The sequence below is a fragment of the Salmo trutta genome, chromosome 13, assembly GCF_901001165.1.
Source record: "Salmo trutta chromosome 13, fSalTru1.1, whole genome shotgun sequence".
Taxonomy (NCBI): Eukaryota; Metazoa; Chordata; class Actinopteri; order Salmoniformes; family Salmonidae; genus Salmo; species Salmo trutta.
The window spans coordinates 25,307,897-25,334,811 of NC_042969.1; the positions used below are offsets into that span (position 1 = coordinate 25,307,897).

Here is a 26,915-nt window from a genome sequence, read left to right on the forward strand (position 1 = left end):
AGCTCTCACCCTCGCCTCAGGATATCACCACACACACATCACATGCTATTGATTGGATTTGTTCAGATAAACATGAGGAAGGTGCCAAAGAATGCCTCTAAAAGCTGGTTTGTTTGTAGAGTGATTGTTTAAAGCCCAACGTGTGCAGTGTTGGTGAAGGTCGTAGGTTAGGACTCAGGCACGTTCCTGGCTGGTTTTAACTTCAGATGTTCAAAAGTACTTCAGCATTGTACTCAATTATCCAGACTGCTCACCAATGGTAAGTAACATAATTGCTCATTTACCTGTGCTAAATCCCCTTATATGATTTATGACCAATGTTCTATAAAATGTATTCCATCGCTGACAGCAAACCGGTTTATTCCAGTTCTATAGCCAGAAGTTCATTTTCCCAGTCTGTGTAATTGCTAATGGCCTCAATATTGATATATGGTTGCAAGGCTGTAACAAAACGTGCCATGCACAGAGGTCAGAGGTTGTCTGTAATGCAAGTGGATTATAACAGCCTTGTCTCCAACTGACACTATGTCATAATAGTTGACAAAGGGGCAATCAGCAATTGCTACATCCATTTTTTTACTTTCAAATTAGTGATATACACCAATTGATTCTTGAAGAATATAACTTAAAATGCCTCATGCTTAGTTCAATTGTCATACTCCATCAGAACCCAAAATATAAGTTGGTTGTCTTTTTTTGTAAGCAATGCAAACACGGTATAGCCTCAAAACATGGTTAAAACTGTAATTTTGTTCTCAGGGATGGTCAGTCCTCGCATCCGAAGCTCTGTCTATGAATTTGAGTGGTTACTTTTTTCCAGCTCCATCCCTGTTTACCAAAACAGAGGCGGGGCTGACCGCTTTGTTGTTGTTTGAACTGAAGATTTCTCCTTTTATACCTGCTGGCTAAATTGAATATTTTCTGGACATTGTGATCAAAGACATCTTGTTTCAATATACATTGTGTGCTCAGATTCAGCCTTAAGGTAACCTAGTGGTTGGAGCGTTGTGCCAGTAACCGAAAGGTTGCTAGATCGAATCCCCGAGCTGACAAGGTAAAAATCTGTCATTCTGCCCTGAACAAGGCACTGTTCCTAGGCCATCATTGTAAATAAGAAACTCATAACTGACTTGCCTTGTTAAATAAAAATAAATTCATGTTTTAGGTTCACATTTCATTTTCCACCTAATTCCACATCATCACATTTTCAAACAAAACTGACCATGTCACTTTAATTAGATTTGTTATCTGATTAGCCCTAAAACAGTCCTCCTTGTGTTGTTCAGTGGCTTGATTGGTTTATTTAATGTTCTTAAAGTGAATAGGAACCAGCCTACAAAGTCTGTAGCATGGCCAGGCAGGCTACTTTGATGAGTGATCTATGAAGGGATCTGTGGAAGCCATGGAAAATTAACAATGCAATGCTGTTAATGAGCTCCTATTAGCCCAGTGCTGTAATTTACAACATCCACCTAGCCTCAGTCTCTCTGTAGGTGGGGGGGTAGACCACAGGGAGTGGGAAGGGAGAGAGCATGCTCCCTAGTCTCTATAGGGGGGTTAGACCACGGGGAGGGAGTGGGAAGGGAGGGAGCATGCTCCCTAGTCTCTGTAGGGGGGTTAGACCACAGGGAGTGGGAAGGGAGAGAGCATGCTTCCTAGCACAGCCAGGCTGAGGTGAACTCACACACACACACACATACACTCACAAGATTCTTTGTGACTTACATAAGGGATATTTCCTCATTAAATTGGAAGCAGTCCTCCTGGGGGTAAATAATTATGATTTGGTCCCAGAATGAATCTGGCAACGCAGTGTTTTTAGTGGTACTAAATGTGATGTATTTAGTACCCGTGTTTTGACTGGATCTCTATTGATTTTGGCTTGAGGACTTTAACGGCACGTTGTAGATGTTTCTCCTGGCTGCTTTAGATGTTTTCTCAGATACCTCAGGGATTTGGTACACATGAAGCCAGTCCAATGGAACAAGTCAAAATACAAGATTCAGTTTTAGGACAAAAATAATAATATTTGTAGCCCTGGTGCAATCAACAGTAAAAAATACAAATAAATAAAAGGTAGCCTACTCTTTTAGAAAAAAATATTTTAAGAAAGTAAAATACAGAGAACATTTTTGTGAATATGCACTGTTTTTTCGTTTTAACTTATCAGACCAATCTATCAAATACGTCAACCCGTTTCTCAGAAAACAACTCTAATTTTCCTCTAGAAACCAAGCTTTGATCCAAAGAGGGAGAACGAGCTTGGCCTTTCCCTTTCTTTCTCTCTCAGTCCTCTTTCTCTCTCACTCCTCTTTTTTCTCCATTCTCTCCACTGCTCTTTTATCTATCCCTTTATCCCAGCAGTCCTGTCAGGACGTTATCTCTTTCTCAAATTTACATTTTAATTACAAGGCCTGCTGAACTCAGGAAAATCAATATAGCCACCATTGGCAGCCCCGCGCCGTGTCTCCCTGCTGCTAGACCTCTCTATGTACTATTATTGATTTATCTCTTTAACACCTGCAACTTTATTGCTTCAGACAAATAGCTACCATTTTGGTCAATTTGAACAGAAAAAGAAAGGATTTGGTAGTATTTCACAATTCCTCAGATGGGGTCTTTGCACAGAATGATGCAGTAAGTCAGAGCGATGGAGGACTCTTGGATTAACCCAGGGATAGGCTACGTCATGCAGGGAATGGGCTCTGATGAGGAAGAAGACTTGTGCCTCTGACCAAAATTACATTTTCTTTTATTGTCCTTTTCCCCCTTTTTCTTGTTGGGGGGAATTGTTTAGGTGTATTATTTTCACAAATACATTTGTGTCATTAATAATGTTTATTAATTCCAAAGGATGTTCTAATGTATCTGGTCTGTTACTAGGAGAGGAGATGAAGATGAGGTTAGATGCTTGCATGTGTAGCTGTAAGGTAACTCCCACTCCCACTCTGCGAGGTAACAACTGTTCTTTAAACATTTTTTATTTATTTGTTTTAATAAGTTTAAGTTGTCCCGGGATGGGGCTGGGGCAGGTGCGGCTTAGAGCAGAGCTGTGATCTCTCTTCCAGCTTAAAGCTCAGTCTGACCCTCATAGAGCCCCTCTACAGCCCCTCTCTGCCCACCCAGGAGGTAACACACAGCGGCAGAGCAACTCCTCCACTCCTCCCTGCCCTGGCCTTCACTTCATAACTGGGTTAACATCACCTACAGCAGGGTGGGCAACATCTCCAGGCTTCAGGGCCAGATGGGGATTTAGACATTCAGCGGAGGGCCAGTGTGTTTAAGAGGAGAGTCGTATGTTTTCCAAGAGGCTAGGAAAATAAATAGCTGTCCCACAAGACTATCTGAGCTGAGCAGTGAGCACACAGCACTAAAGCAGTAGAATGTGCTTGATAAATCCGTACATATAACAAGTATTTGGAAGTTCTTGATGTAATATGTAACGTATGGACACACTACTCTGCTGGTCATTCCAGGTTTAGAGCCGTCTACCTCTGTGGCCAGTAAGAAGCCGGTGCAGCCTCAAGTGAAGTGTCCTGCAACAGGAGCCTCTCACACCCTCTCCAGACCCAGGAAGAGAGCCACTGACGAGGAGCAGGACCCCACCTGTGCAGCCGCCACACTCCGCCTCTTCAAGCAGCGCCTCCTACCCCAGCCACCTAGCACCAGGTGACCCCTCCCTGCTTCACTTCATAGCTCTAGATGTTTATTGCACTGTTCTGTTTCAACTCCATTGTGTCGTTCCACATGAATTGGGACGGCTACTTTGGAAATATGTTTGTCTCTACCAAAGAGAAGAAACACAGCCTCAACGACTTGTGACTGCTGTTTTCCATCTCTCTCTAGCTCTGCAGCAGGAGGTCATGTGAACCCCACATACCAGGCTAGTGACCCCAGTGAGGAGAGGGACAAAGCTCCAGTCATCCCCTTCGGTCTGGACCTCTACTACTGGGGAGAGGAGCAACCCACTGCAGGAAAAATCATCAAGTACATACAGACTCACAACTTCCTCCATGACTAGCATGTTTTATTGAGTATGCGTTGAAATGGAACTAGTGCACAGAACTGAACTTTTCACTAAGTTTTCATTGGTGTTGATATGGCCACTAGAGAGCACTATTGTATGTTCAGAGTCACTGCAAAGCTGTTATTAGAGATAAACAGTGTTATGAGTTCTGAAAAGAGACTCTCCCATAATACTTCTGACTAAATTCTCAGCTAATAGCTATATAGCTATAACATTGCTACAGATTGATATTAGCAAAGAGCAGGTCGGTGTACATGGACAGTTCTTCACAACCCTCCCTTTATCCTGGTGTCCAGGAATAGCTCCCAGCACCAGTTCTGGGTTCCCAACGAGGTAGAGGAAGAGGTGGAGAATAAGGAGCTGGCTGCCCAGATGAAGTCCAGGTACATCACGTTCGCTGGCCGCTTCCAGCCCGTCAAGCACAGGTGCAAAACCCCCATGCCCAACGGAGCCCTCTGTGAACGCCAGGACCGAGTCAAGGTGAGCGTTTAAGTTTTTGGTGAAAGTATTACAACTGTCATTGTAATTTCTATTTTTGTATATATTCTACTGGTAATAAGTTTAGATACCAGTAAGTGAGGCTTTGCAGTTAGGCAGAATTAGAGTGAAAGTGACGTGTAGAGGATCGTTGTTGATGAGGTCAGGAATGTTGTCTGATTCCCATAGTGTCCTTTCCATGGGCCAATCATCCCACGAGACGAGCTGGGAAAACCCACCAACCCAGAGGACTCTGTGCGGCTGGAGAAAGAGGAGTGGAAACGTAGAGAGGACCAGCCTGGTGAGGGACATAAGACACTTCAATTCCAAAAAACTACAACTGAAAAAACCCTTTGTATAATTATCTAGCTCACAGCAGACACAGTAATGGAAGTAATATGCTAAAAGAAATCTGATGGTGTTGATAGGTTCCTTTTCATAAAGGTCTTACCAATATCTGCCCTGTGCAGTGGCAGCTCTCTCTGGTCTAGTCTGTGGTAAAGAAGGAGAGATAATGGAAACACTTCCTGCTTCTGACTCCTCCCCCAGAACTCTCCATCAGTCCCAGGCTCCCTCAAAACTGTCCATCAGTTCCAGCCTCCCTCAGAACTATCCATCACTCACAGCCTCCCTCAGAACTGTTTATCACTCCCATCCCATCACACAAAGGACAGGAGCAAGACGACACCAGAGTCAGGGAGCCAAGGGTTCTTCCACAGCACGGGGATGAGGGCCTTTTTAGTTCAGGAAAAGATGAACTGATGGAATCACAGTCATCATCAATACCCCTGATAATGGACTGCTGTTTCTGGCTCTGGGCTCTCTCTTTCTCTCTCCTGGAGGCAGCACTAAAAGCCAATTAAGGGTGTGTTGGCTGCTGCCAGCGGGGCGTCGGATGTGCTTTCTCTGCCTGCAGTCACTTGTTAACAAACAGGTATCGGGGCCAGCTGACTCGGGCGGCCGCTGGCCACTGGCTTGTGAAATAGCATCTTTTGTAACTAACTACACTATCGATCCCCCACTCCATCAGCGCTGTTGACTCATCCAGACGCTGCCACACAGTGTGTCTCTGGCTCTATGGCCACAGTGGCTCAGCACAGCAGCATGCCGGCCCGCCAGGCCACCCGCCAGGCCACCTGCCAGGCCACCCACACCAGCTCTATAAGGACCTGCAGAGGTCCATCAATCCTCTCTGCCTGCCTGGTCACTCCACTCACTCTCATAGGGCACTATTGATTTTTACTCTTAACGCCCTCAAATAGTTTCTTAGTGTGGCCCCACACACTCATAGGTTGTATTTTAGATTCTATATGAAGTAACCGATGTCAGGTTCTCTGACTGTTGTCAGGCAGAAAGAGAGAGAGACCCTGGCTTGTAGACATTGCAGCACTTTTATCTTTCGATGCCAATTCTATCCTAAATATTAACTCCATTGACAAACCATTCCATACTCTCAAAATAGGTTTGGTCAGGCTGTGATAGATGATCAAGTTAACGCTGTTAAAATTGCATGTCTTCGGTGTCTGAGAGAAACAGTTACGGTTCATGATCAGTCTTTGACACATTAAGGTATAAGTAGATTTTAATTAGAGTTCCCAATTATAGTCATGACAATTAGTTAATTTGCTATGTGGCTCACGATGGCTCACCCTGAATTTAGTAATAAAGTTAGCCAGAATATTTGATTAATAATACTCCAGGCTTGTATTGAGGAGTTATTTCAACACAGTTATTATAGCAGCTAAACCCCTAGGTTATTCCCCTGAAATTACATTTACATCAGAGAAATCGTTCAAAAAGCACAGTCTCAAAAAGTGTATGTTTATTTTTTGGATACAGCAGAGTCCGTAGGCACATGCCAGGACTGCTCCCGAGGCTCTTGTCTGTGTGGAGTGTCAATCCAGGCTCCCAGCTGTCTGTGTGGAGTGTCAGTCCAGGCTCCCAGCTGTCTGTGTGGAGTGTCAGTCCAGGCTCCCAGCTGTCTGTGTGGAGTGTCAGTCCAGGCTCCCAACTGTCTGTGTGGAGTGTCAGTCCAGGCTCCCAGCTGTCTGTCTGGAGTGTCAGTCCAGGCTCCCAGCTGTCTGTCTGGAGTGTCAGTCCAGGCTCCCAGCTGTCTGTGTGGAGTGTCAGTCCAGGCTCCCAGCTGTCTGTGTGGAGTGTCAGTCCAGGCTCCCAGCTGTCTGTGTGGAGTGTCAGTCCAGGCTCCCAGCTGTCTGTGTGGAGTGTCAGTCCAGGCTCCCAGCTGTCTGTGTGGAGTGTCAGTCCAGGCTCCCAGCTGTCTGTGTGGAGTGTCAGTCCAGGCTCCCGAGGCTCTGTCTGTGTGGAGTGTCAGTCCAGGCTCCCGAGGCTCTGTCTGTGTGGAGTGTCAGTCCAGGCTCCCGAGGCTCTGTCTGTGTGGAGTGTTAGTCCAGGCTCCCGAGGCTCTGTCTGTGTGGAGTGTCAGTCCAGGCTCCCGAGGCTCTGTCTGTGTGGAGTGTCAGTCCAGGCTCCCGAGGCTCTGTCTGTGTGGAGTGTCAGTCCAGGCTCCCAGCTGCCTGTGTGGCGTGTGTATGGAGTGTCTGTGGTGGGTGGACGGCCACAGCTGGAGTGGACGCGAGGCTGTTGACAGAGAAAAGGCCCCTGCTGCAGGGGCTTCAGACAGCTTAACTTAATAAGGGCTCTCTCTCTCCTTCTCTCATCCTGGGGATAGGAATGAAAGCACACAAAAGGCAGGACTTAACCACAGAGGGATCACAGGGCTCATGTAATAGGGGGCTTTCACCATCCCCACCCGACCCTGCCTGCCACCCCAGGGGAGACGAACACCCCCCACTCCAAATTAATTTGTAACTAAAATTGGTGCCCATGTCGCTCTCAGGGGTGATTGAGGAGAGCCCTAACGCTGGACCCAAAATACCAAACATTTTTTCAATTATTTTCTCGTTTGTTGTCGTTATGAGGCTGAGTTGATGGTGCAGTTAACCTATTCCATCAAGGTCAGACGTAGCTTTGGAGCGGGCCATCACAGCCATGATTAATCCCCCATACCATCACCATCCTCCTGTAGGACCTTGGAACACATACTGGTCTGTCTGGGCCCTGGGCTGGCAGTATGTCTCTGACTCGGTCTCTTACAGCCTCATCAGGTCTTCAACACTGTGTTGTCTGTAGGAGTCATTTTAACTTTGTCCTTTATTTAAAACCATAATCCAGTGTTTGGTTGTCTTTTCAATTTGTCCTGTATTTGAATGTTTGGACATGCTCGTCTTCTGGTCCATCCAAGTGTTGGGAGTAAATGGATGTTCATGTTTAGGTCTACCGTGTGTGATTGGATGTCTGCTGCTACACACCATGTTTAGGTCTGAGTGTCTACCGTGTGTGATTGGGAAAGGGGGATACCTAGGTGTACAACTGAATGTATTCAACGGAAATGTGTCTTCCGCATTTAATCCAACCCCTCTGAATCTGAGTGTCTACCGTGTGTGATTGGATGTCTGCAGACTACACACCATGTTTAGGTCTGGTAATGTAAGTATATTTGGTTGTTTAGACTGGCGGGACCCTGAGCTGATGAGAGACATAGAGCTTGCCACTGGGGAGGACCTGGGATCCTCCAAAACCTTTGGGAAGGGCAAGAAAGGCAAGGGGAAGGGCAAGAAGAAGAAGTACCCCAACCTCAGTGATCTGAAGAAGGGTGTTAACACTTCACGCTCCAGACTAGAGAAGAAGGTTTTCAACCCGTAAGTACTGCAACAAGTGGCTGTCTCTTGTTTAACTTAGAGGAAGTATTACCCACAACACAAGTCATCTCCAACACAATGGATACATGACCTTGCACTCACTAGATGTTGGGTGTTTAATAGACGATAGATGTATTATTTAAAAATATATACTGTAACCTTGTTGCGCTTGGTTTAATCGTCCCATGTGTAACTATTTACTTGTCCGTCTACTGTATAGTTTCAAATTCCCAATGTGTATTTGAGAGAATGAATGATTATTCAAACCTCACCTTAACATTTACTGTAGGATAACTGGTGTTCATGATGGTACGTAACCATTATTAAACACCAGTAATTCTAAACCTTGTCTACTTTATTTTTCAGGAGCTCCATGAGGCGAGTGACAGACGTCATGAATAAAATGGACAAATTGAAACACGCAAAGTTTGCAAACCAATTTAATTATGCACTGAATTAACAGGAAGTTGAGGAGGCCAGTGGATTTATAATCCTCATGTACTGTACTGGTAGAAATGACTATGGAGACTTCTACTACATTCACATCTCATGTCCATGTAACAACATCATGTTGAATTGCGTCACATTTATGCTTTCTATTTTGTAAAAAAAAAAAAAAAAATTGGCTATGTTTTTAGGAAATAATTTGTCAAGTAATGTTATTTATTAATTTGTGTAACATGAGGGAAAATGTACTGCCAATCTTTGTCACCAGTTAGCTATTTACACTTAATGTAGTCCCCCCTTTGGATTTTCTATGGCAGAACTCTTTTTACAGCTTTTTGCACTGTAACTGTTTTTCTAATATCTCTTTTGTAATTATCACAACCATTGAGTGCTTAATGTATCAATGCTATTATGTGGAAGTGGAAACCCAATTTTTAACCGTTGTGACAGGCAGCTTTTAACAAATGTTGCTCTTGACTCCCATACAGTTCTGTGTCTGAGTTTGAAAGCACTGTAGGGGCTTATTGAAACTTCTATAGGTTGCCAATAGCTGCCCTGCATCGGACCTCTCTGGACTGGTAGAGAAAGCCAGCCTGTGAATCAATATGAATAATTTAATATTCACCTGACAAAATATCTTCCTTTTTTTTATATAATATGTTTTCTCTGTTGTGTAGTATGATGATAGTGAATGTGCTTGTGTTGGATTAGGGAATGTTGATTGCAAGGAGGGATATGTTCAGGCCCTGGTGTTGGCTGTTTTGGTTCAGGCAGGCACCAATTGGGCAGGTCTGGTGGGAGGCATTAAAAAGTAAATGTTGAGCTTTGATTGCATCAGGGTACTGTCTACTAGTCATTTGGGAGCACATTAAACTAATTCTTTGCACATAAGCTGTCGTTCTTTAGTATTGAAATGTATTTAACATTCCTGGGATAAAAATGTAACTCATTCAGTCCACGGTGGCCAGCTGCTCAAATATTATTTGAAGAGCCCCAATTGCGCCTTTTTTTTCTATTTGGGCCTGTCACGCCGAATTTGCTTGCATTATTGTTTACATAACATCTGAAAATCTACTTTATAAAAATGTTTAAAAATAAGAATTCCCTACATCACTGGAAAGTTGCCCAGGGATTCAACATGCGGTTGGAATGTCATTTTTAATGACCGAGCAAGTGTCTGCTTGAGTCATGCATTTAAAAACAAGAATTTCCTGGTAAAAAAATCATAATAATAACCTACAAATTCATAGATATTGTTTTACTCTTTTAGATGTTTTGTTTAGCTTATGTTCACTAATATATCTATGCTAATTGTCATATTATTAAATAAAATAACTGATATCAATATCCTCTCGTTAATATTATTTAAGATGATAATTACACTATTGCCTATGAAACAATTCAAACGAAAGTAAGATTATTTTTTTCTGCACAAATGTCGCGCAGTGCGCTGTCCACTGCAATGGGAAATACAAATGAATTTAATGATTTGACTGCAAAACGTGTCGAATATAATATTTACATAACCTTTTAAAAAGGACATTTTGTCCAACATAATGCTCCAAGACTCGGACTTAATGAAAACAGCTGGCAGATAACAAGAAATACCCTTCATTTAGCTATGCTACTTTCTGCAACGGTCGGGTATGTGCGTCCCAATTTCAATGCACCCCATGCACTAAATAATTCCGCAATCTGTACATTTGTTTAGACTTTCTACAAAGGCTATATTAGGCTAAGTCGTTTCATGCTTTTGCGTTTGGCCATACCTGCATGTGAAACTCTAGAACGATTCCAGGATCGCGTCCCATCATGGCTGGCATGTGCCATTTCATCACCATTTTGGAGAGCTGGTTAGGGACAGAGGACAGACTATTCCTATTTGAAGCGTAGTCATCAGGTCTAAAATAATATAAATAAATGCGGTATCCGTGTCACTTTCGTCCTCACAAATTCGACCAAACTACTTTCAAATATTGTAGAATAGACCTAACTTGCATCGATAGCGCAAAAGTTGCGCCATTGCGGCTGGAATGTCATATTTTTTTGTGACGGAGCGAGTGTCTGCTTGAATCATGCATTTCAAAACAAGGGCTTGTAAGTAAGCATTTCACCGTAGGGTCTACCTGTTGTATTCGGTGGATATGACAAATACAATTTTATTGACTGGATAGTTTTTGCACTTTTAAAGTAGCCCTAGGCCTATTCAAATGCACCTCCTTATCCCAGACGGCAAAAACATTTGAAAAAGTTGCTGAAATACAATGTATTTTGTTAGGCATCTAATAATTAATTCGTTCAAATATTCCATAGCCTAAATTGTGTTTTACGCACAAGCACATTAGGCTGTCGGGAATTTGGCATGATGTTCTTACACAATGTTTTAAAGTCAAAACCCTTAGAAAGGGTATGTCCGAGAAGACAGTCTAGCCTATAATGTTGTGAAACAAGTTGGCGTTTAGATTACCAGTGATTGTTTTTCCTCATCAATAATCGATTTATGGAGCCGTTGTCAAATTTCTTATAAATAATTCCCCAAATCAATAAATCGAAGTAGAGACATGCTGAATAAAATTGTAGACCTAAACACCATAGGCATATGCAACGGGTACAATAGCCAATAACCGACAATTTATAGGTAATTGAATTCATTTAATAAAAGTTATGCTATAGATATTAGCCATGGCTGATCCATCAATAGGCCAATGGGCTATGTATTTGTCAAAAACTCATACGTTTTTTTCCGCTCGAGTGTTATAGATAAAGTTATAAAGTTGTAGCTTTTTTGTTCGAAGAAAATGCAACTTAGGTCCTAATAACATCGGTTGCCCCAAAAACGTATAAGTGGAGTTAACCATTTCATTAAAAAAGGGTGAAAAGACAGTCTTCAGTTCCAAAATGTCCTTTAATTTGGTGGAAAGGGGAGAGAAAAAAATCGACTAAGAAAGAAGATTTAATCTATTTAATATTCGTATTAAAGTAGCTTATTCGTTAGTAAATGGTAGCCTATTGTTTTATTTTACTTTGTCTTATACTATAAAAGACGAGTCCAGATGAAATGAGCATTCATTAGAGCCAAATATTCTCAGGTAGATTAACTATAGGCCTATATAATAAATGAATAGGGAAAACTTATATGAAAATAATCATATTAAACTTTCACAGTTTAGTTACACAGTAATTACAATATGTCAAACCATTCCAGATCTAAATGAACGATATTTATATACATCATGTAGGCCTATTTTTTTCAACTCTAATATGTATGAACTGCATTCAAAATTAAAAGCTAGACATATATTTGTCAACATCTGTATGTACATTTTGACCCCGAGTATTCACATACTATCAAAATGAAATCAAAAGTCAAATACAACAATATCTTCTTTCCTTGGTAAAGGTTGGTTTTCTTCGAACACTTGTCCTTGACGAAACAACAACATGAAATGTTCAGAGTTCTTCCCATCTACAGCATCAAGTGCATTTAAGAAGTCTTTAGTTAAGGGCATGTCTTTAGTTCTCTAAAACCATACGTTTAATATGGTTATTAAATTCATATCTCATTGGAGTCAATTATTTTGATAATATCGGTGAATTTTAGACGCCTCCGAAAACATTATGTTTGGGCGCAAAACTCTATAAGTATCTCCATATCTTTACAGGTGGGAAGTGTAAAACGCAGGCGCTCCGTAAGTCTGAGATCCTAACATGAAAGGTGACAGTACCGCATGACTTGGCAGAAAGGGTAATTGGGTTGTGCAGACTAGCCCGCCTGGTCCGTGACCTGGGTAGCCCGTGTGCATTGACAGATGGCTCATGGGAGGAGACGAGCTGAGTGGACTCAGGCTCCCTAGTCCATTGCTCTGGCCGTTCTGACCCCCGCCCGTCGGGGCGCTGGTATCTGCGCCAGGGTTTTGTTTCTTCCACTTGGTCCGTCGGTTCTGGAACCAGATTTTGACTTGAGTTTCAGTCAAACTGAGTGACAGAGCCAAATTGAGCCTCTCACACACAGAGAGGTATCGGGTGGACTTGAATTTGTTCTCCAATGCAACAAGTTGTTCGTAAGTGAATGCTGTCCGGGCCCTTCGGGGCTTACCCGACTTTGAATCGGAGCCAGAACGCTTTCTCTTCGGCTTTCCTTGATTACTTTGTCCATTCGACCCTGACTGTTGAGTTTGCTGTCCGCCAGGACTGCTTGGGCTCTTGCCCGCCTGGTCGTCGTCATCATGGTGTCCCAGTTCCCCCTCCGCGTTTCCAGTTAGGGCGCTGCTGCTCTCCTCACTACACACGTCATCCTGCATCTCGCTGTCAGAGTGGGAGCCTCTTTTGAAATCATTCTCGCATTCGTCGGATCTGTAGGCACACATGAACCCCTCCTCTAGAAAGAAAAAAAGACACATGCCATTGAGTCATTTCAAAATAAGAATCACATTAAGTCCAAGTCAATTAAACTGACAATATTCAATAACTTGACAGAGACTATATTGACTAGCCTAATTAACATAGGATTTGCTCAAGAAAATATGAAGTGCTGAAAAATAATGCCAGCTAATGGATAAACTTTATCCTTTCACCTTCCTAAAAAGTGATTGATGGAGGTGTACTGTTGTTTTTATCTCCATGTAATGTATTTATGTAGCCGAGCCTAATACTGCGTCAATAGCGTTAGTATTTATTACAGTTGGCCTAAACAATACGCTGCGTAAAAATGGAAAAGGACAAAAACAACGTAATTCATGTTAACAATTTTATGTTAGGCTAACAATGAAATAGTGAAAAGGGCTTTTGATATAGTCTACTTTCAGGTACCTTTAAGAAAAATACTTGAGGAAGCTTAATTATTTAGGAAAATATGTCATATAATTTAGTAGGCCATATATGCTAAATATTCTAACATTAAATAGATATTCAAAATCCATTTATGTTATTGTGGAGTGGGTAACAGGTGCGCTATCTCGCTTTATTAGCTGGGTGCTCTGCCATATGTAAGCTATACAAATATAGAGAGTCGCACACTTATATATATATATAAACTCCAAGTAATTAATTGGGTAAAAACATGTGACAATGACTTCCAATGAAATCCCAAGTTCAAGAACATTGGTAAAAGGCGGAATGACACTTTTTTTAGTTGGGACACAATACGTCACCTCAGGCTAATGCGTTTCGGCAGTTATGCCTTGATCAGAGCATCAAGAGACGTGCCAAAGCCATTGTTTTTATGCAAGTGCCTAGGGGATAATTAGCCTATAATTGCCCACGCCTGTGTGAGGGCGGTTTGCATAGTGGTATTCAAAACATTAGTCAACAAACAATTGTTACAATATATAGGCCTTTACAAATACAAATATCCAAATGCACAGATCAGCAGAATTAATTCGACAAATAGCTTTTAAGTATCATGACGACATATAGAAAATTTGAGATATTTTGGCGTTACTTCCTACAGCACAATAAAGCCTGCAAAAATAGATGCTTTGTGGTCTAAAAAATAGACATCTGGATAGAACGATTGTGATTGAATGAAGGAAAATATAGCCTACATACCAATGACAGCGCAGCCATATAGTCTACAAGTATGGCCTGAATGATAAATGATCGTTTAGACCTCGAGGATGCATGGTATTTCATCTATCACGCCATTTATATAAGGCCTAAATTGTTCAATAAGGATATTGTTTGTCAAACCTTTAAGGTTTGTTTGGTTTCATTTTAAGAGATGCAAGTTAAATAAACTAAGTCAATTATTTTCAGGAGTACCCCACAACATTCAAATGCAGGCCACTTTTACGCACAAGCAACATCTTATGACAAAACAGTGCAATATGAACATAAAATAAAACGAATATTTGCATCAGCCTACTTACTTTTGAACTATTTAATCAATACTCATACATATCATGGGATTCATTTTCCCATCAAGATCTGCGCATCTTCAGCATTGTCTGTTGGCACAATTGTGTACATTTGCTAAAGCCTGTTTGTGTGATCGGCTTTTACGTTTAAGCTATAGCCTATGTCCCTGTTGAAAAGGGTTTTAATGTTAATATTAGCAGCATAAACAATACCTCACTAATCCACATCATGTCTTCATGTTAAATCATTTTTATATAATATTAAGAACAATGTTTGTTTTTTAGTCAGTTGGTTTGCTAAGTATGTCTGTTTTTAACCAGGTAGTACATAACAAATCACCCGGACAACGTGATAACCGCAGTGTCCTCTCCTCTGACTAGGTTGGGTTATATTTAAATGCATAGCCATTAATGTGGTTACAGGCCTATCTAATTAATGAAATAATTGTTCTCTTTTTTTTCGTTGAAAAATGACAGTGGGGGTGATGTGTTTATCTTATAGTGGCAGAGACAATCTTAATCGTGTGTCTTCTTTCTGGGATCAATATCTACCCTAATAAGTATAATAGGTTTTAATCGTGTAATTATCCGAATTTTGACCCTATAATTTAGTTGTTGAAGGAGTCAGGCAAGCTGCCTGAAAGAGATATACTCAATTCGATAATAGGATATCGACCTAGCCGCGTTCTGCATGCCACTCTGGGGCGATTTTCGCCATTATCCTGCTGCATCTTTAACCTCGCAAAGCACCTTAAATTCAACGTAATCGAAGGGTTTTAATTGTTTTTTCTTTAGTTGTTATTAGCCTTAGGGACTAGGTGCATGGATGGAATATTTCATATGCATTACATATCCTGTAACCTTTACCTCAGATATGATCATATTTATTTCTGAGTTAAAACTTATTTGAGCGAAAAAAGCGTTCCAGAATATAGAATACAAAGTTAGATGTGAAAAATACAAACTGAGGAACTCCTGGATCTGAAACAACTTGCCAGTCCCTCTAGCTTCAAATACATAGGCTAACCCAGCATTTCCCAAACTCTGTCCTCGGGACCCCAAGGGGTGCACGTTTTGTTTTTTCGCCCTAACATTACACAGCTGATTCGATTATCAAAGCTTGATGATTATTTGATTATTTGAATCAGCTGTGTAGTGCTAGAGCAAAAAAACGAAACTTTACTCCTTGGGGTCCCGAGGACAGAGTTCGGGAAACCCTTGGCTAGCCTATAAGGCAAACACTCAAGTTCTCTGTCTCGTTATGATCGACACAAATGGGCTTAACGTGGTTTTACAAGAATGTCACATATGTCAGTAGGCCAATTGAGCAACTTTCTAAGCCATCTGTGTAGCCAACAAGAGCCAAATGTAGGCTACCTAAGATGTCTCACATCGGATTTTTCAGAGATATGCATAGGCCTACAGCATAACAACAACACTGTCAGAAAATACAATACAAATATACAAAAAACTAAAGATACAAAAATAAACTTACTTAGTCCTGTAGATTTTTGACATGTGTCATAGTCGTCTGCATAACACTTCTGCTCTACATCATGATTCGAGTCATCACCTCCACGGTTCTCTGTCCCGAAGGCGAATTCGCTGCCTGTCCGGTTAGGATTTGGCTTTTTGCTCGTAAATTTATTTGGGTCCAAAATGTCCAAAACCGAAAATGAAGTGGTCCGGTGAAGCATTGGCATTGCTACCGGAGCCGGTTCTTGACGTGGAGAGTTGTTTCGACTGTCCGCTTGCAGTATGTCTCTACCCCCGGGGCAGGAAAACACCGACAGTGCGTTGGCAGAGAGCCGCTTCTCGCCGTGATTGTCCATGCTTTCCGGAGCGGCCACTACGATCACAGCTGCTTGGGCAGTCACACCGGACGCCGGCGGAGCAGCAACTGAGACGTCTCCCACCTGAACCTTTTCCCTGTTCATGACTTCCCTATCAGAGCTTTAGCACCAAGACAATCAACTTAAGCTTCGCTTACAACCGAAGAAGACATACTAGCGCATGCAATTTGAGAAAAGTAGGCTATAATGTCTGGTGCAATATTCCTGCACAGCTTGCGTTGTCAGACCCCCTCTACAGCTGCACTACTCTGGTCTTTGTTACTCACGGCTGACAGCTAGAAGGTGATGGTTCACTGTTGGATTTTGGTCTCCCTTGTTCAACTCCTTTTTTGGGTTTGAACCATCCCCTCAGGACCCTCCAACGTTTATGTCATGCACGCACACCTCGCTCTCGCGCCACCTCCCACCCTCGTTCAGTCGTAGCCAAAACTTAGACACAAGCTACGCCTTATTTATGCATTCATATTCAACTGTGGGTTGTAATTGGCTACAAATGAATCCCATGGCTCTAATAGCCTATTATCTCCGTCTGCGCGCGTGAGGGGTAACAGTGGCGCACTGAGAGTGAGGGATGATATGGTTCCTGATATACTCAATTTCATCTGAACTCCTGAACTGCATGGAAAGGCTCTAAATAGGCTTATTTTGATTTCCTCCCTCGCTTATATGGGCCACTTTGAGGTTGTGAGAATTATTGTTTTAATAAATATTTCCAAGATCATAAGGCCATGATCTAACTTTTCCTCGGTATTGAGTGATCCAATGCAAGTTAAGGTTTTCAATGTGAAATCGGTAAAAATCAACGTCTAGTGAAAGCTATTATTATTATTATTATTATTAGGCTTATTGTTATTAGGGGATTATTGTTAGATGAGAAAGTTCAGATGAGAAAGATTCGTTATCTTTAATGCAAATTAAAGGGCACTTTCCAAAACTCAATTATGCATTGAATAAACTCAGTAATAGCCCTTTCAGTGAAATATTGATTTCTAATCTGAGATGTCATTATTATGCCAGAACAATAATGGGCCTAGACCAAAGAATTGGATTTTGATTTAAAACACTACGTGTTTATTCTAATCTTGAACTTAATATTCCATTTACTTTCATTGTATGCACTCCTTAAACAGTAGCCTATATCATGACAGACTTTCTCGTAAAGAGAAAAAAGAAAAAGAAGTGTGCCAAGCCTAACAAAATTGGATTTCCTTCGTCTGGGGGCTGATGACACATACAAGGTCAGTTTCTTTGCAATTACCGCGGGCAATGATCCTTTGGAAAGTAGAAATTAAAAGTTGGGGAAAATAATGGGTAAAACAATCAGCTGTAATTTTGGTAGGGATGAACATGATTATCCTATCAAAAGGGCAAGCCCAGGGGAGTTGGCTGGGACCCAGCCCTGCCCTCCACTCCGCTGCTATAGGAGACTGGCTGCTGCTGCTGCAGACTCCACTGCAGGGTATTGCGGCCAAGCTGTAATTGAGCAGCTGTTAGATATTCTTTCATCTGATCTATGCTGTGTCCTAACAGTGGTTTGAATAGTCTTTCTTTGACGTTTCTTTATGTTTTCGAAGTTTATATGGCAAAATATGCTCACAATTGCCGTATATATGATTTTATTGGATAAATATAGGACAAGTGATATCTTACAGTTATTGTATTTTTTTAAAGTCTGATGATAGGCCTGTTTAACCTAAACACGTATATATACAAAAAAAACGTTTCTCCCTGATATCTCTCTGAACAGATTTTCTAATAATGAGGTTGATGATAACAGAATAACAAACGATAGCTTAATAATGATTAAGCAGAATCATCATCATCACACAGGCCTAATTGACAGCGCTTATTCACTGTTTCCCGCAACGCTGTCACCTCGAGTTAACCCAGATTATCTTCATCAGTGGCACGCCAGCCACCACTGATATCTAACAATTTATAAAACATTTGTTTTTACTTTAATATTTTGTCGTTTATTTGATCCTATAACAGAAAACCTAGGCTATTTTCATAGTCCCGTGTAGGCCTGTGACACGCATTAATATTTCCCTGTGGTCCCACCTCTTGAACCTACACAATGAATTATATTGCAGCATCCGCGGGTCCTGTTGTCCCGTCAAACAGCTTGAGGGGAGGTAGTGCCAGAATTACAATTTCCACGTTGCCTCAGTGTTCATTCTCCAAATTTAGACGTATAACGCTCGATAATTTGCATGTAAATAGTGTCTTTCAAGAGCTCCCTTTTGCAACACCCCGCGAGCTTGTATAGCCTACTCGGTTCAGCCACTGAACTTTCGAAGATGGAAAGGCCATGACGTCGCGTGAATTACAGACAGTTACCTGTCAATTACCCGCGCGTTAATCACCCAAATTCAATCTCACGAAAACAGACTCTCTCTTCAACAGCAAAATTAGTAATCTGTCTACATGAAAAACCAGTCTGGCCACTCCACAGACACCCCCAACCGCTGCAATGTTACAATAACAGCTGAATTAATAATAGGGTCGCGCAACGCACCAGGCTCTGGCTGGGTTCTTCCATCTATGGAAGTCCCTGGCAAAATGTTCAGGTCCAGATCAGGATCTGATTTTTGTGTAAGGAACATCAATTTACATTTGATTATAAAATTAGGGGAGACTGGGGCTGGTTGTAACATGGGATAGTTGTAACACTCTCAATATCTCCAATCAGGAAAAAGCTAGAATTATGTGACTCACTCTGCGCATTCTCAGTTTAGTCCTCAACCTTCATGAAGAAGCAAGACCCTGTGATAGACTGCTGAATTTATTGACAACAATCTGATTTTAAGGTTAGAAAGTTTTTTTTAAACCAATTTTGTTTTTGTGATGGCATCACCTGCTTTGTAGTTATATTCACCAAACTTATATCAGGTTTATAACCAGTGTGTGTAAATATATTTGATGAAAGTTAGCAATGCTAAAGTTCAACATGTAACTAAAATTGAAGCTAGCTAATGGCTGCAAGGGTCAGAGTTAGTTGTAACAAGCCTAAGGAGGTCTGGGTGCAGTGCAGGGAATGCAAATGATGGGCCCACCAAGCCTGTATCCCAGAACTACCATACAACTGTCTAAACTGTGACTCTGAGTGAACATGTCCAACAACCTGGCCCTGGTATCCTGGAAGGATATTGACCTCATCCCGTCAGTAGAGGATGCCTGGTTTTTTTTTTTAAATGCCTTCCTCTCCATCTTAAATAAGCATGCCCCTTTCAAGAAATTTAGAACCAGGAACAGATATAGCCCTTGGTTCTCCCCAGACCTGACTGCCCTTAACCAACACAAAAATATTCTGTGGCGTTCTGCATTAGCATTGAACTGCCCCCGCGATATGCAACTTTTTAGGGAAGTTAGAAACCAATACACACAGGCAGTTAGAAACGCCAAGGCTAGCTTTTTCAAACAGAAATTTGCTTCGTGCAACTCCAACTCTAAAAAGTTCTGGGACATTGTAAAGTCCATGGAGAATAAGAACACCTCCTCCCAACTGCCCACTGCACTGAGGATAGGAAACTCTGTCACCACCGATAAGCCCACTATAATTGAGAATTTCAATAAGCATTTTTCTACGGCTGGCCATGCTTTCCACCTAACCACCCCTACTACATTCAACAGCACTGCACCCCCCACAGCTACTCGCCCAAGCCTCCCCATTTCTCCTCTCCCAAATCCATTCAGCTGATGTTCTGAAAGAGCTGCAAAATCTGGACCCCTACAAATCAGCTGGGCTTGACAATCTGGACCCTTTCTTTCTAAAATTATCTGCCGAAATTATTGCAACCCCTATTACTAGCCTGTTCAACCTCTCTTTCGTGTCGTCTGAGATTCCCATAGATTGGAAAGCAGCTGCTGTCATCCCCCTCTTCAAAGGAGGTGACACTCTTGACCCAAATTGCTACAGACCTATATCCATCCTACCCTGCCTTTCTAAGGTCTTCGAAAGCCAAGTCAACAAACAGATTACCGACTATTTCGAATCTCACCGCACCCTCTCCGCTATGCAATCTGGTTTCAGAGCTGGTCATGGGTGCACCTCAGCCACGCTCAAGGTCCTAAACGACATCGTAACCGCCATCGATAAGAAACATTACTGTGCTGCCGTATTCATTGACATGGCCAAAGCTTTTGACTCTGTTAATCACCACATCCTCATCGGCAGACTCAGTAGCCTTGGTTTCTCAAACGATTGCGTCGCCTGGTTCACCAACTACTTCTCTGACAGAGTTCAGTGTGTCAAATCGGAGGGCCTACGGTCTGGACCTCTGGCAGTCTCTATGGGGGTACCACAGGGTTCAATTCTTGGGCCAACTCTTTTCTCTGTATACATAAATGATGTCGCTCTTGCTGCTGTTGAATCTCTGATCCACCTCTAGCAGACGACACCATTCTGTATACTTCTGGCCCTTCTTTGGACACTGTGTTAACAACCCTCCAGACGAGCTTTAATGCCATTCAACTCTCCTTCCGTGGTCTCCAACTGCTCCTAAACACAAGTAAAACTAAATGCATGCTCTACAACCGATCGCTGCCTGCACCTGCCCGCCCGTCCAGCATAACTTCTCTGGACGGTTCTAACTTAGAATTTGTGGACAACTACAAATACCTAGGTGTCTGGTTAGACTGTAAACTCTCCTTCCAGACTCACATCAATCATCTCCAATCCAAAGTGAAATCTAGAATTGGCTTCCTATTTCGCAACAAAGCATCCTTCACTCATACTGCCAAACATACCCTCGTAAAACTGACCATCCTACCAATCCTCGACTTCGGCGATGTCATTTACAAAATAGCCTCCAATACCCTACTCAACAATCTGGATGCAGTCTATCACAGTGCCATCCGTTTTGTCACCAAAGCCCCATATACTACCCACCACTGCGACCTGTACGCTCTCGTTGGCTGGCCTTCGCTTCATAATCGTTGCCAAACACATTGGCTCCAGGTCATCTACAAGACCCTGCTAGGTAAAGTCCCTCCTTATCTCCGCTCACTGGTCACCATAGCAGCACCCACCTGTAGCACGCGCTCCAGCAGGTATATCTCTCTGGTCACCCCTAAAGCCAACTCCTCCTTTGGTCGTCTCTCCTTCCAGTTCTCTGCTGCCAATGACTGGAACGAACTACAAAAATCTATGAAACTGGAAACACTTATCTCCCTCACTAGCTTTAAGCACCAGCTGTCAGAGCAGCTCACAGATCACTGCACCTGTACATAGCCCATCTATAATTTAGCCCAAACTACTACCTCTTCCCCTACTGTATTTATTTATTTTATTTATTTTGCTCCTTTGCACCATATTATTTATATTTTAACTTTGAACTTTCTTCAAACTACAAATCTACCATTCCAGTGTTTTTCTTGCTATACTTTATTTACTTTGCCACCATGGCATTTTTTTGCCTTTACCTCCCTTATCTCACATCATTTGCTCACATTGTATATAGTCTTATTTTTTTTCTACTGCATCATTGATTGTATGTTGTTTTATTCCATGTGTAACTCTGTGTTGTTGTATGTTGTCGAACTGCTTTGCTTTATCTTGGCCAGGTCGCAATTGTAAATGAGAACTTGTTCTCAACTTGCCTACCTGGTTAAATAAAGGTGAAATAAATAAATAAATAAAAAAAATTACACACACACACACACACACACACACACACACACACACACACACACACACACACACACACACACACACACACACACACACACACACACACACATTAGTTCCGATGTTGTTGTTTAGTTGAGAAGGGCCCTTTAATGGAACATAAAATAATACACATTTTATGATTGTATTATGATTTAATTATTTTTGCCACACAAAATATGAAACAGTGCAATGTTGTTCTCATGTTCTCAATAAAGGTTTTCAATATTTTGTTGTATGTCATGATTTATGCATTTTTCCAAAATGTTTCATTTGACCCCAAGCCCTGTTACCACTGACCATGGAGGTAGGGAAATTGGAACATTTCACTCCTTGTATTTGAGAGAAAGTCACACTTTATCCGTTTGATTTGGATAGATGATACCTATCCCAATATGTAACAGACATGATGGAAGTTGTTCATATCACATATTGAATGTAGCAGCTCAAAAATCTCAGAGAAATTGACAGAAATGCAAAAAGTGTTACAACCAACCCCAGTCTCCCCTATGCTATTTGACTTGCCCACTGTTACAATCAGCAGCATTCAATAAGTTAGAGACTCCACATAATGACAGAATACACAGAATCCATATGCTAAGACCTGTAGTATTTTGGTAAGATGGCTGAACCCTTTTGTCTTACCATCTAAATGAATAAAAATACAAAATCTGACACTGAAAGAACAATGGTCAACATCCAATCAACATCCAATACCAAACGTGAGGGGGGAAATCCTGAGAGGAGCCCAGGCTACCAGTGAGGGAGTCGGCATGGAAGAGAGAGAGACTGGCATGGCAGTTGGCATGGAAGAGAGAGAGCCTGGCACAATCTCCCTGTGGGAGTTGGCATGCAAGAGAGAGAAACTGGCATGGCTCCCTGTCGGAGTTGGCATGGAAGAGAGAGACTGGCATAGCTCCCTGTAAGAGTTGGCATGGAAGAAAGAGAGACTACCATGGCTCCCTGTGGGAGTTGGCATGATATATAGAGAGACTGGCATGTAAGACAGAGAGACTGGCATAGAAGAGACAGACTGGCATGGAAGAGAGAGATACTGGCATGGAAGAGAGAGATACTGGCGTAGAAGAGAGAGAGACTGGCATGAAAGAGAGAGACTGGCATGATAGAGAGACTGGCATAGAAGAGAGAGAGACTGGCATGAAAGAGACTGGCATGATAGAGAGAGACTGGTATGATGGAGAGAGAGACTGGCATGATAGAGAGAGAGACTGGTATGGAAGAGAGAGAGACTGGCATTAAAGAGAGAGATACTGGCATGGAAGAGAGAGAGACTGGCATGAAAGAGAGAGACTGGCATGATAGAGAGACTGGCATAGAAGAGAGAGAGACTGGCATGAAAGAGACTGGCATGATAGAGAGAGACTGGTATGATGGAGAGAGAGACTGGCATGATAGAGAGAGAGACTGGTATGGAAGAGAGAGAGACTGGCATGAAAGAGACTGGCATGATAGAGAGAGACTGGCATAGAAGAGAGAGAGACTGGCATGAAAGAGACTGGCATGATAGAGAGAGACTGGTATGATGGAGAGAGAGACTGGCATGATAGAGAGAGAGACTGGTATGGAAGAGAGAGAGACTGGCATGAAAGAGACTGGCATGATAGAGAGAGACTGGTATGATGGAGAGAGAGACTGGTATGATGGAGAGAGAGACTGGCATGATGGAGAGAGACTGGTATGATGGAGAGAGAGATTGGCATGATAGAGAGAGACTGGTATGATGGAGAGAGAGACTGGCATGATAGAGAGAGACTGGTATGATGGAGAGAGAGACTGGCATGATAGAGAGAGAAACTGACATGATAGAGAGAGAGACTGGTATGGAAGAGAGCAAGACTGGCATTAAAGAGGGAGAGACTGGCATGATACAGAGAGACTGGTATGATGGCGAGAGACTGGCATGGAAGAGAGAGACTGGCATAAAATAGAGAGACTGGCATGATGGAGAGAGAGGGACTGGCATGTTAGAGAGAGACTGGCATGATGGAGAGAGAGGGACTGGCATGTTAGAGAGAGACTGGCATGATAGAGAGAGTGACTGGCATGATAGAGAGAGAGACTGGCATGGAAGAGAGACTGGAATGGAAGAGAGACACTGGCATGGAAGAGAGAGAGGCTGGCATGGAAGAGAGAGAGACTTGGCATGATAGAGAGAGAGACTGGCATTAAAGAGAGAGAGACTGGCATGATAGAGAGAGAGACTGGCATTAAAGAGAGAGAGACTGGCATGGAAGAGAGAAAGACTGGCATGATAGAGAGAAAGACTGGCATGATAGAGAGAAATACTGGCATAAAAGAGAGACTGGCATGATGGAGAGAGAGAGACTGGCATGATAGAGAGAGAGACTGGCATGGAAGAGAGACTGGCATGATAGAGAGAGTGACTGGCATTAAGAGAGAGAGACTGGCATGATAGAGAGAGAGACTGGCATTAAAGAGAGAGAGACTGGCATGATAGAGAGACTGGCATGGAAGAGACTGGCATGATAGAGAGAGAGACTGGCATTAAAGAGAGAGAAACTGGCATTAAAGAGAGAGAGACTGGCATGATAGAGAGAAAGACTGGCATGATAGAGAGAAATACTGGCATAAAAGAGAGACTGGCATGATGGAGAGAGAGAGACTGGCATGATAGAGAGACTGGCATGGAAGAGGGAGAGACTGGCATGATAGAGAGAGAAAGACTGGCATGGAAGAGAGAGAGGCTGGCATGGAAGAGAGAGAGGCTGGCATGGAAGAGAGAGAGACTTGGCATGATAGAGAGAGAGAGACTGGCATAGAAGAGACAGACTTGCATGGAAGAGAGAGATACTGGCATGGAATAGAGAGAGACTGGCGTAGAAGAGAGAGAGACTGGCATGAAAGAGAGAGACTGGCATGATAGAGATAGAGACTGGCATTAAATAGAGAGACTGGCATTAAGAGAGAGAGACTGGCATGATAGAGAGAGAGACTGGCATTAAAGAGAGAGAGACTGGCATGGAAGAGAGAAAGACTGGCATGATAGAGAGAAAGACTGGCATGATAGAGAGAAATACTGGCATAAAAGAGAGACTGGCATGATAGAGAGAGAGAGACTGGCATGATAGAGAGAGAGACTGGCATGGAAGAGAGACTGGCATGATAGAGAGAGAGACTGGCATGGAAGAGAGACTGGCATGATAGAGAGAGAGACTGGCATTAAGAGAGAGAGACTGGCATGATAGAGAGAGAGACTGGCATTAAAGAGAGACTGGCATGATAGAGAGAAAGACTGGCATGATAGAGAGAAATACTGGCATAAAAGAGAGACTGGCATGGAAGAGAGAGAGGCTGGCATGATAGAGAGAGAGACTGGCATGATAGAGACTGGCATGATAGAGAGAGAGACTGGTATGATAGAGAGATAGGGCTGCGACAAAGAGTTAAATCACCATGGAGGGGGAGAGAATCTCACTCAGTAATGAGCTTAATTAAGGTTAATGAGCTCTGCTCTGCCTCCAGATTATTAAATTAATCTGATCATATGAATGAATCATAATTAGTACAATTATAAGCTTAAACATTTTTTACAGATGAAACCGTTTTTTGGTACATAGGACCCAGAATAATTATAGTGGGTATATATACAGTACCAGTCAAAAGTTTGGACACACCTACTCATTCAAGGGTTTTTCTTTATTTTATTAGGGCTGAAATCTGAGGCTAGTAACTCTAATGAACTTATCCTCTGCAGCAGAGGTAACTCTGGGTCTTTCTTTCCTGTGGCGGTCCTCATGAGAGCCAGTTTCATCATAGCGCTTGATGGTTTTTGAGGCTGCACTTGAAGAAACTTTCAAAGTTCAGTCCGGGTTGATTGACATTCAGGTCTTAAAGTAATGATGGACTGTCATTTCTCTTTGCTTATTTGAGCTGTTCTTGCCATAATATGGACTTGGTCTTTTACCAAATAGGGCTATTTGCTGTTTACCACCATTACCTTGTCACAACACAGCTGATTGGCTCAAACACATTAAGAAGGAAAGAAAGAAATTCCACAAATTAACTTTTAACAAGGCACAACTGTTAGTTGAATTGCATTCCAGGTGACCTCCTTATGAAGCTGGTTGAGAGGATGCCAAGAGTGTGCAAAGCTGCCATCAAGGCTAAGGGTGGCTACTTTGAAGAATCTCAAATATAAAACATATTTTGATTTGTTTAACACTTTTTTGGTTACTACATGATTCCATATGTTATTTCATAGTTTTGATGTCTTCACTATTATTCTACAATGTAGAAAATAGTAAAAATAAAGAAAAACCCTTGAATGAGTAGGTGTGCCCAAACCTCTGACTGGTACTACACTACCGGTCAAAAGTTTTAGAACACCTACTCATTCAAGGTTTTTTCTTTATTTTTACTATTTTCTACATTCTACACTCATTAGATGGTTCTCCAATAGCATTTTGCAGCGATACGCCATCCCATCTGATTTGCGCTTAGTGGGACTATAATTTATTTTTCAAAAGGACAATGACCCAACACACCTCCAGGAAGTGTAAGGGCTATTTGAGCAAGAAGGAGAGGGATGGAGTGCTGCATCAGATGATCAGGACTCCACAATGGATTCTGTTCAAATAAAATACCAAAGTAGAAATGTTGGAAAAGTACTAGTGCTCCACCTCACAACAGTCACAATATGTCACCAGGGTTGGTGCGTCTAGCAGCTAGCATAAAAACTTTTGACACACAGTGACCATTTTGATTGGTTCAAGAACAATATGTTACAGTAGAAGGGTTCCGCCCACAGTGCACGATGAACATTGTTTTGTCCTGGAGCACTGGTTTCAGGGTTTGATTGAATAGGACTTTGGGTCCCTTATCGTGTAA

General features: G+C 42.2%; 2 protein-coding genes across 3 annotated transcripts in view; one reads left to right on the plus strand and one right to left on the minus strand.

Annotated features, from left to right (window-relative positions):
- uvssa (UV-stimulated scaffold protein A) overlaps window positions 1–9,561 on the plus strand; it is a 28,093-nt gene extending 18,532 nt beyond the window's left edge. For both annotated transcript variants that reach the window (XM_029771509.1, XM_029771510.1), the window contains 6 exons: window positions 3,477–3,669; window positions 3,847–3,987; window positions 4,324–4,507; window positions 4,694–4,805; window positions 8,034–8,223; window positions 8,590–9,561. In XM_029771509.1, coding sequence (XP_029627369.1) covers window positions 3,477–3,669; window positions 3,847–3,987; window positions 4,324–4,507; window positions 4,694–4,805; window positions 8,034–8,223; window positions 8,590–8,683 — 914 coding nt within the window. In that variant the 3' untranslated portion in view covers window positions 8,684–9,561. The remainder of the gene's footprint in view (window positions 1–3,476; window positions 3,670–3,846; window positions 3,988–4,323; window positions 4,508–4,693; window positions 4,806–8,033; window positions 8,224–8,589) is intronic.
- A 2,243-nt stretch (window positions 9,562–11,804) lies between these two features.
- nkx1.2lb (NK1 transcription factor related 2-like,b) lies at window positions 11,805–16,725 on the minus strand. Its single transcript, XM_029771511.1, has 2 exons — window positions 16,021–16,725; window positions 11,805–13,048 (listed from the first exon to the last, which is right to left on the minus strand). Exons 1-2 carry the CDS (start codon window positions 16,460–16,462, stop codon window positions 12,327–12,329), a joined length of 1,164 nt encoding a protein of 387 aa, XP_029627371.1. The 5' UTR covers window positions 16,463–16,725; the 3' UTR covers window positions 11,805–12,326.
- Window positions 16,726–26,915: the final 10,190 nt, after the last annotated feature.